This window comes from Akebia trifoliata, chromosome 13 (genome assembly GCF_017979445.1).
Source record: "Akebia trifoliata isolate Shusen 1 chromosome 13, ASM1797944v1, whole genome shotgun sequence".
Classification (NCBI taxonomy): domain Eukaryota; kingdom Viridiplantae; phylum Streptophyta; class Magnoliopsida; order Ranunculales; family Lardizabalaceae; genus Akebia; species Akebia trifoliata.
In genome coordinates, this window is record NC_141387.1 from 14,514,583 (window position 1) to 14,524,572 (window position 9,990).

At 35.6% G+C, this 9,990-nt stretch overlaps 1 protein-coding gene across 1 annotated transcript; it reads right to left on the reverse strand.

Moving 5' to 3' along the window:
* Positions 1–8,957: 8,957 nt before the first annotated feature.
* On the reverse strand, positions 8,958–9,662 carry LOC147387961 (uncharacterized). The gene has a single exon (XM_086419988.1). It carries the CDS (start codon positions 9,588–9,590, stop codon positions 9,138–9,140), a length of 453 nt encoding a protein of 150 aa, XP_086276114.1. The 5' UTR covers positions 9,591–9,662; the 3' UTR covers positions 8,958–9,137.
* Positions 9,663–9,990: the final 328 nt, after the last annotated feature.

Below are 9,990 nucleotides of genomic sequence, written 5' to 3' on the forward strand. Positions count from 1 at the left end.
GACTTTGGATCTTGATGAGATCCAAGGTTATAAGAATAATTTTCATTTCTTGGGATTAATAGATGGTAAGTTTAACACTTTGTTGACCTTTTTGTGTTGAAAGTTATCCCCATGCAACTCGTTTGAGATGAAGTTTGAATCTTTGATTGTTGACTTGTAGTCAACCCCTTGAGTTGGGAGTTACCTCTAGAGTAGAATTTAAAATCTTAATTGTAAATTAAGTATAATAGTAAAATGTAAGCTTATTTTCTCTAAGAGAGAAGGTACTTTGATGGTGAAGTGTGAACCTTTTTACTTTGAGTGTGAGAACCTTTGCTGGTGAAACGCGAGCTTCTTTTCTTTGAGAGTGATGGCTTTTTATTTGTAAAGTGATAACTTCTTTGGAGAATGAAGGTTTTTGTTTTAATAGTCGTGATGTCTCGGTGCCATGTCAACTTTAGAGCTATGGCTCTTCGAGTTTATAGTCACAGTAACTTGACGTCATGTCGACTTCAGATTTATGGTTCTTCGAGTTTATAGTTGCGATGACTTGGCGTTATGTTGACTCTTTGAGTTAGGATAATTCCATGCAACTCAAAATTTGAGAGTTTATAGTTAGGGCTCTTTGATTGATTGAGACGCAATGGTTTCTCTGAGAGCAATGACTCTTTCTTTGAGAAGCAAGGACTTCATCATGACCTAGGACTCATAGTTGTAGGTTTGTCACCATACCGATGACTAGAAATTTCTCATTATTTGAAAAATCATTACATACTTCTAGTAGTACTTTCGTAAGTTTAAGATGTTCTAGGGGTATTGTAGTATATTACCATTAAGATTTTTAAGTAGTAGACCCATGTTGTCCTCACTTTATCCATTATATATGGACCTTCCCAACTTGTCCCCAGCTTCCCGCTATTGAGTTCTTTGGTTTTCTCGAACACTTTTCCCAACACCACTTCCCCAAGTTTGAAAATTCTTCGTTGAACCTTTCTGTTGTAAGCCTTCTTGAATTGTTGTTGGTAGGTTGCAAATCGAACCAATGCTTATTCTTTTTTTCCTTCAATAAGATTGAGTGTTTTGACGAAGAAGTCATCATTTTACGCAGGGACCATGACTTGGTTCCTCATGGTTGGGAGATTTAGTTTAGTTGGTATGATCACTTCTGCTTCAAATGCTATGGAGTAGTTTTTTTAGGCCCATAACATTCTAGGAAGTTCATTGTCTCATCTTCCTTTAATGTCTCTGAGTCTCTTCTTGAGATTGAAGATTAAGGTTTTGTCAATAGCTTTTGTTTGGCCATGTCTTTGAGGGTTGCATGGGGCTGAGAAGATATTTCCAAGATTTTGCAGAAGTTGATAATTTTCTACCCTTTGAACTATTTTTTATTATCGGTAACAATGGTCTTTGGAACTTTGAACCAAGTAATGATATTTTTCCAGAAAATGTGCCTTAGTCCTGATTCTCGAATGTGTGTTAAGGGTTCTACTTCCACACATTTTGTGAAATAATCTGTCGTCACTGAAGGAAACCATTTCTGTCTAGGAGTGGTAGGTAGAGGACCCACTATGTTGAAACCCCATTGTGGGAAGGGCCATGGACTCTTCAGTGGCCATGGTTTTTTGTTCTTTAGTTGGTTGATGAATAGTTGTAGCATGTCATTGGCACTAATCACATCACTTTACTAATTATATGACATCTCTTTGCATGAAGGGCCAAACATACCCTTGTGTAATGGTTTTGTTAGCAAATGACCGTCCATCCGAGTGGTTGTCATAGTCTCCTTCATGAATTTTTTTCAGAAGTCTTTCTGTTTCTTTTTATATAAGACATTGTAAGCAAGGTCCCCCGAATGATATTTTATAAAAATCACCATTGTCTAGGGTGTAGCGACTTGCCTTGTACTTTTTTTCCTTTCTTCTTCGTTATCCTTTCGTAAGGTCCCATCCATGAGGTAGGCCTTAAAAGGATTTATCTAGTTGGGGTTGGTGGTTGGAGGAGAGTATATGGATGCTACCTCTTTCTGTATGATGTTCAGATTATGTTGGTAATGGACATAAATGTCCCTTGACGAGTAATATCCAATGATGATGCCACATAGGTTAAGACATCTATGTGTAGACACCCCATTTTCGCACTCGTCTGATTAATCAATTCGTCAACCCGATTGTGACGGTTCCCAATGATGGATGAATATTCCAATATTTTTATTTGTTACTAGATATGTTTCAGAAATTCGGATAAGGTATCTCAAACTAACAAAACTGTAGAAATCACGCTACGCTAGGAAAATATGACCAAAAACATAAAAATTATCATTTTGCAGACAAAAAGAAACTTTACGATAAAAATCACTAAAAAATGATCAAATTACCAAAATACCCCTAACATCAAAACATCCTTAGAGCCCCCCTTATGCTTAGGAAAATCCTTTCGAATACATAAAATAACAAAATGAAACCGAATAAACCATTTCGTCAATTTTCATCAAATTTGATAAAATTACGAAAATGCCCCTCATAGGGTTTACAATCGTTTCATGCAAAAAATTCGTAAATGACGAATTTTCATTATCTCGAAACATCGAAAAATGACTTGAAACGCAAAAGTTCTCTTTAGGGATAAATTAGTAATTTTTTAATTTTAACAATTTAAAATTCTGAAATTAATAATTAAAATATTAATTAATGTAAAGTGAAATCTTAATTAAAATTAAAAATTTTAAACTAATCAATCAAGCTCCTAGGCAAAATTGTTGATGGTTGCCCACTTATTTAATTGGAGCCCCCCAATATTTATCAAAGGACCCCTTTATCTAGGGGCTTAAATAATTAAAATATAATTAAGGGGATTCTCCAAAAATAAAAAATATATTCTTTCATTGTGCGTAAGAATTAAAACCCTAATATAAAGAAACCCAGTCAATAAAATAAGACTTAAGTCAAAACCCTAATTAAAATCCTAATATAAAGAAACCTAGTCAATCAAATAAGACTTAAGTCAAAACCCTAATTCACCTTATCTAAAAGAAACCTAATTAAACACCAATTCTTTCAAAAAATCTATAAATAGGAGCCTCGACAACCCAATTTCGCAGGTCAAAAGAAACCCTAGAAAAGATATGTCAAAAAGTTTCTCTAGCTTTCTCCAAACCCTAATTTTGAAGTCCTAACTCCCCACCTATCATCCAAACCCTAGTACCCTAGTTTTTACTCAAAGAACACCCAGAAACCTTTCAAAAATATCCAGAAATCTTTAAAAAAATACAGAAAACACTCAGATCTAGATACTGCAACTTGGAGATCAGAAGCAGATCCAGTGACGAAAACAAAGTAAGGAATCTCATACGAGGAGTCTCTCCGCCAGTTCTAAGGGAACAAATCGTTGAGATCATCTAGGTATACTTCTTATTTTTTTATTTATTAATTTTAGATCTTTTAGTAATATAATCTTTTTTGGAAAATAGTAGAGATCGACGTTTGTCGGGAAGGGTTGGTGCCTAACACCTTTTAATCCCATAACGTGATCCCCGGGCCTATTATCTTTGTAGATTAGCGTTTTATCTGTTAGAGTCAATATTTGGTTCGTAGACCATAATAACTAGGTGGCGACACCCAATCACCCAAACCTCAAAAATCAAAAGTAGATCCGCATACCCCACGGATCGAGGGCGTTTTCACTATGTGTAAGCCTAAATATCTGGAAAACCTTTACCTTCTCTATCTTTTTTGTCCAATTTTTGACAAGGTCAAGGTAAGTTTCCATTCATTCATATCTGGTTTCATAAATTTTGTCACTGTATTTCATGACTACTTGCAAGTCGTCGTTTATTTTCAACTCTATGATGTTGAGGTGAGAAGCCATATCCAATCTCAAGATAGTTTATTCATTATTTGAATTTTTGAATCTGAAGCAGATGACTTTCTCTAAATTGTGATCCTCGGATGTAATCAACACAATTGCTGCCCTTGATCCCTTGTCGTTTGAAGCTCCATCTACTTTCATCCTGCCTTGGTCGTTCAAGGTTTTGCAATTGATGTTTTTCCTGTGCGAGACAACTCTGATGTTGCTTCTTCAACAATGATTGGATATTCCGTAGGGAAGTCCACAAAAAAATTGGTTATTACTTTCCCTTAATTGAAGTTCTTAGGATAAAGGTTACCTTGAATTCATAGAGTTTGATGGCCAATTTCACCATTCTACCTTAGAGGTCGAATTTGTTGAGGATTGCTTTGAGTGGATATTCTGTTATGACCTTGATGGGGTGTGCCTGAAAGTATGGCCTCAAATTTCTTGCAATATAGCCTAGAGCCAATGCTACCTTATCCATTTTCAAGTATCTGGTTTTTGTGTGAAGAAAAGTGGTGTTGGTGAAGTACACCAGTTTTTTGTGCTCCTTCGATAGTCCAATTGGTAATAAGTCAAAGGGATGAACCTTATCTTGTGAATACAAGTTCTACTTAGAATGATGTGGTAAGGAAACTGGGCGTCTACTATGACCAACCTCGACATTACTATTATTGGTATTGTTGTGACCATCGATGAAGAGGATGTCTCCAAGCTTCTCAAGTCTACCAAGATCTAGTAAACGTCAAGGTTATCGATAAAACATCTTCCTGAAATTCATGTATTCCCTCCAGATCCTGATCAAAGGAGAAGATGGATTATTACCCTTCCTTTGACAAAGGTTGAGTCCATCGTGGTTAAGATCATATCTGATATAATTTTTGTGCCTAAATGATTTTTCTGACCAAGTTTATTCTTCCTAGTTGTTTCGTCCTATTTGTTTGGGTAATCACACTTCCATGAATTACATTGATGACATTTGCCCTCGAATTCTATTGTCCCCCTCAGTGGGTAGAGACAGAAGACATTGTTACCATTGATTGGCATGAGCCTAGCTTGGGTGAGCAATAAAATTTTGGAAATATCCTTGATTTATTAGATCTTGGATCATAACTTTCAAGGATTTACACTTTACAGTACGGTGCCCATGGTCTTCATGGAAGGCACATCTTTTTGTCACATCCTTTATAGAGGAATCTGAATACATTGGCTTTGGCCATCTAATGAAAGGTTCGCTTAGAATTCGTTGGAAGATGCAATCCAACGAATCATTAAATGGAGTATAAATTGAGTGTCCCCTAGTTTCAATTCTACTACTTTAGTTATTCTCTTGTTTTTGGTTTGAGAACCCATTTTCTCCTTATTGGGGTGTCTTAACTTGTTCTCCTCCACCTTCGCATATTTGTTTGCCTTCAACAAGAGCTCTTCCATCTTCCATCTTCTCTGGGTTACTTTTCATTAGAAAATTATATACCTCAAGTTGTTGGGTAGCCCTCTACGGTACACGATGATGGCAGTATGATCCATTGCAGTTGTTGATCTGAGGCAACTTTGTCTTGAAACAATGAGTGTATTCCCTTTTAGTTTCTCCAATTTTCTTATTGAGACTAAACAGTGAGTCCACTCATTTCTCTTGCCGCTTGCTTCCCATAAATTGTGTTACCAAATTCATGCAAAGACTGAAGAAGCTATCAATTGATTTTGGAGTAAGTCTATGGAACAACGTCAAAGCCACTCCATGCAAGCTTGAGGGAAATACTTAGCAGTGAAGAGCGGCATTCCCTTTTTCATGAACCATTACATGTTTGTAATGGTAGAGATGCTCCATCGGATTGGCAAATCCATTGTAGAGGTTGAACTTGGGAATTGAATATTTTTGAGGTAGCTCCTCAGCCAAATCATTGCTTTAAATGTGGAATTTTTTAATTCCTTGATTGCCAGCCAATCAAGTTTCTCAATCGACTTTCCCTTGTTGAATGTCATCAGAACGTTGAGTTCTTATTTCTATTTCTTCAAAATGGAGTCTAGTTTATTATGATTAATTAACTCGCCATCGCTTTGCCTAGCTTCTTATTTCTCTACTCCTTGGTGATTTGAAGTTTTTTTTTATTGTACCTCTCCATTTCGCTATGTATTCAGGATTGAGATGTTCACATTTTCTTGGGGGTAAAGTATTCTCTCATCCTTGTTGTGCATCTTGATTATGCACATTGTTTGTGTCTCGAGGGTCTTCTTCCTTCGGACCATTGAGTTGGATTTGTAACATTGCATTCTCTTGGTGTAGAGCTATCATTGTTTCTCATTGCCCTTGCATTTGAGTTTGCAGTCTTTGGAGTTGATCCTGTAGAGTCTAAGGATCTTTACCTGGGTTTGAGGTTGGTTGAAGGTACTAGCCATAAGGGGAGGTGATGAAGATGATGATAAATAATTTCTTAAGTAGTGGTCTACTTGTTTAAGATCACCTAACTAACTAAAAAATAGCTACCTCGTCAGGGATTAAGAGTCTTCTTAGTTGAAAGTGGTACTTTACAAAGTAGGCCTCTCGATTGACCATATATATTGTGTGAGTTTCCTTGAAGAAAAAAATAGTGAATAGAACAATTGAAAGGCTAAGTGGTAATAACTTTTAATGAAGAAAATGAATGAGACAAGTTTTTGTGAAGGCTAAAGGTGAAAAAGGCTTTTGGTTGGTGGGAACTTTGAGTTTTTTCTTTCGTTTCCCACAGACGATGCCAAAAAATGTGGGAGACTTTTTGGATCTCCCACTCATCAAGGTTTGCACTACAATTAATGCAATCCTCCAGTCTTGTTCTTCAATGATCTTTTAAGTTTTCATTTGTCTTCTCTGGTGAACCTTTATTTTTTAGATCATCTTCTTCATTCACCTTAATCTAAAAAGACACAGGTGTGGTGCCGGTCAAAGAGCATCCAATGATCAAGTTAGTGCTTAGAATGAGTTGTAGGAAAATGAGAAAAAGTATTAGGATCGGCTACTTAGAGTAATTCTCAAAAGTAAGAATATTAATAGTAGTAGTAACCACAATAGTAGTATTAACTACTGAGCAAGAGTAGGAGAAGGAGAAGGAGAAGAAGCAGTAGTATCAGCTATTATCGTTGATAGAACTTAGTCGAATCACTTTAGTGCTTGAAAGAAGGCCCGACCATGGTAGTCAAGCCTCTTACAAATTGAGAGGAGGGTCAGACATTGTGTTTGAACCTCTAGTTAATTAAGATGAGGATTAGACATTATGTCTAACTCTGTAGTGAATTAAGAAAGGAGTCAAAAATTATGTCTGAAACTTTTGGAAAGATCAACAAGAGGATCGGCCAAGGTGGTCGAATCTCTCTATATTTTTCAAAGTGGGTCTATGGATTGGATTGGGTTTATGTGAATCCGATCATCTTAATTTAATAATTTTGCTAATCCCTAAGAAAGAATATTTTTAGTTCCTACAATAATTAAATAAAATGAACAAACGAGTGCTTTACGTGGTGGTCGAGGTTATGAGGTCTTGAGTTCAAGCTTCCTCTCGTTGGCCACTCATAGGGATTTATCCTAGCTTAGTAAATGTGATTTGTGAAATATTACATGTATCCAAGAGATTTGAATGAGATTCGGTGCTTTAAGAGGCTACTCGCCTCTCGGTTGTTAGTTGGCTGGCCAAGTATGGACACTCGGTCATAAAAATAAAATAAAATATGATTATTATGAACCACCTCCCAGCCGACTCCACCTGTATACTTGTTTGCCACAAAATCCTGTTTGAACCAAGTGATATAAGGACTAAGGAGTTATGCAAATCTAACCACTCCTAGAGTCGTTGGTCCACATTCATTATACACTTAGTGTTTCCTCTTTTTCAAGTCCCATATGTTATTTATTGCTAATAAATTATCTTTCCCCATCGTCAGAATCGGCTGTGTGCTATGGGAGGGGTGAACCACAAACCCAAATTCAAACCGGATTAGTTTTGGATTGGAATTGATTGAATAATTGTTTGACCTGATCCAGATTTACAGCTTATTAGATCTCATATTTGGATCCAATGTTAATCCATTGGCTTTGTTACTTGTCCTTAAGGTGCTATCTTTCGAAGTTTCGGACGTATACTAACTTGAAATAAACCATTAATAGTTGGATCGGGTTGGATTTTCACAATTAAAAATACATTATATTTATGATTCCCTATTGAAACCACTGCAACTATAGACATAGAATCTTATTGAATCAAAATTATTGTATATAATCGACTTTTATTACGAAATTTATTTCAACTAAATTCAAGGATGAATAAGTACATGGTATTTTTTGTATTAAATTCACGGGCGATTCGATGAACTTCTACTAACAAATTCTGCTCCCACCATTCTAATTTACTAATTGTCATTGGATTTGGCTTAACAAATAGAGACACTAAGTGGTATTTATAAAATTAATAAAATAGAAGTAAATCTATATTTTTTTTTCCTATGCTTGAATTATATCTTCTATGAGCCCAGACCTAGCCAACCAATACACAAATTACTATGCCAAGACCTATCAACCAAGTTTACTCTATAGTGGCAATATGTGAATCATAAATCCAAATCAAGAGAACAGAAGAACTGAAAAACATTTATATAATAAAATAAGACGATTGTCTTCCCAATATTTATCCCTTATCAAGAGAAGTGCAACTTCCCGAACATGTTGAGAATAACTTTCACTTTATTTCTTTCTATCTTCTCCTACTTCCAAGAATATTCCTCGAACTTCTTATTCTTATTTTTTATCAATAACACTCCAATTTTATTATCTCAAAGAAAATGCTTTGGAGAAACTTTAGCAAAAGTTTGGTGTGGCAATAAACAGTACATTTGGATAGAGCTTTTTGACAATTTTTGCTCTGCGGGGAATTAGCTAACATTTGAATAGATTTTTGCTCTTAAGCGAAGAGATTTTTGCTTTTGAAAAGAAAGGATTTTTGCTTTTTGTTGAGAAGTTTCAAAAATCTGCCCTTCCACGGAGAGATTTTTTCTCTTACGTGGAGAGATTGAGCTTTTACTATTATGCAGAGAGGTGTATCCACACAGGGCAAAATCTCTTAATAATATCATGACAGAAAATATCTAAAACGAAAAAGATAGGAATATCAAAACAAATTGCTAGCATCTTACTACAGTAATCCCCTTGCAAGTCAACAGATTATAAAACATAAGATGTTACAAATCACTTCTAATAATAAAAAATAAAAATAATAATAAAAAAGCCCTTTTATTTCTACTTCATAATAATGACCAAATAGGGCAGAAGACCATCTAATATATTAATTTCAATTGTTGCTTTGACTATCTTTTTCTCCTTCAATCTCAAACGCTGCTACAGGGAAGGAACGAGAGATACCAGTTGGGGTCTTGAATGAGATCTTCCCAGAAGATGGATCTTCGATATAAATCTCTGTGACAGTGATCCAAATCAAGAATTCCCTACTCTTCACACCTGTCAATTTCTTCATCCGACGGTTCTCAACAAAAGCTGTAACCTCCTCTGCGTACGACACAGTCTTACCTATCAGTTGAAACGAGTGATTCTTATTCTTCTTCTGCTTTAACCAGACGAATCCAGCGGACCGATTGTATCCGACCTCAATAATGTCGTCAAGAGGTAAGAGTCCCTTCGGTAGAGAGATTTCTTCCAATAGTTCTAGAGATTTCTTCTTGCAGAGTGCTTCTCCATGGTAAATTTCTGCATTCTCCTTGTAATTCTGGATCGTTTGAGTTGCCATTTTTGCTGATTTTGTTAAGAGAGAGAGAGATCTTTTTGCGTTTTAGAGGAAAAACAAGAAAAAGAGAGATGCCAAAGAAGTGTGAATAAAGTAAAGGAGATAGGATGGGAATTTGTACAAGTTGAGTTTGTTTAAAATTACTCAAATGCCCTTTTCATTTTGTGAAATTTACTAGATTGTCCATTCACGACTTTTTTGCCGGTGATCTAGTGTGTTAGGTCTACTGGTACATAAATGCTTCTCCATCTATATTAACCTAAAAAGTCAAATATCATCTTGAATGATTAGTAGATCATGAATCCAATTAGCCTTATTTAACAAAATAAAAAAACAGGATCTGATGCTTCAGAGCTGTAATCAATATAATTCTATGAACTTTAAAAAAAAAAAATTCAAATAA

What these genes read in the sequence shown, in the direction of transcription:
- LOC147387961 (XM_086419988.1), bottom strand. Translation starts at nt 9,590, where the DNA reads ATGGCAACTCAAACGATCCAGAATTACAAGGAGAATGCAGAAATTTAC.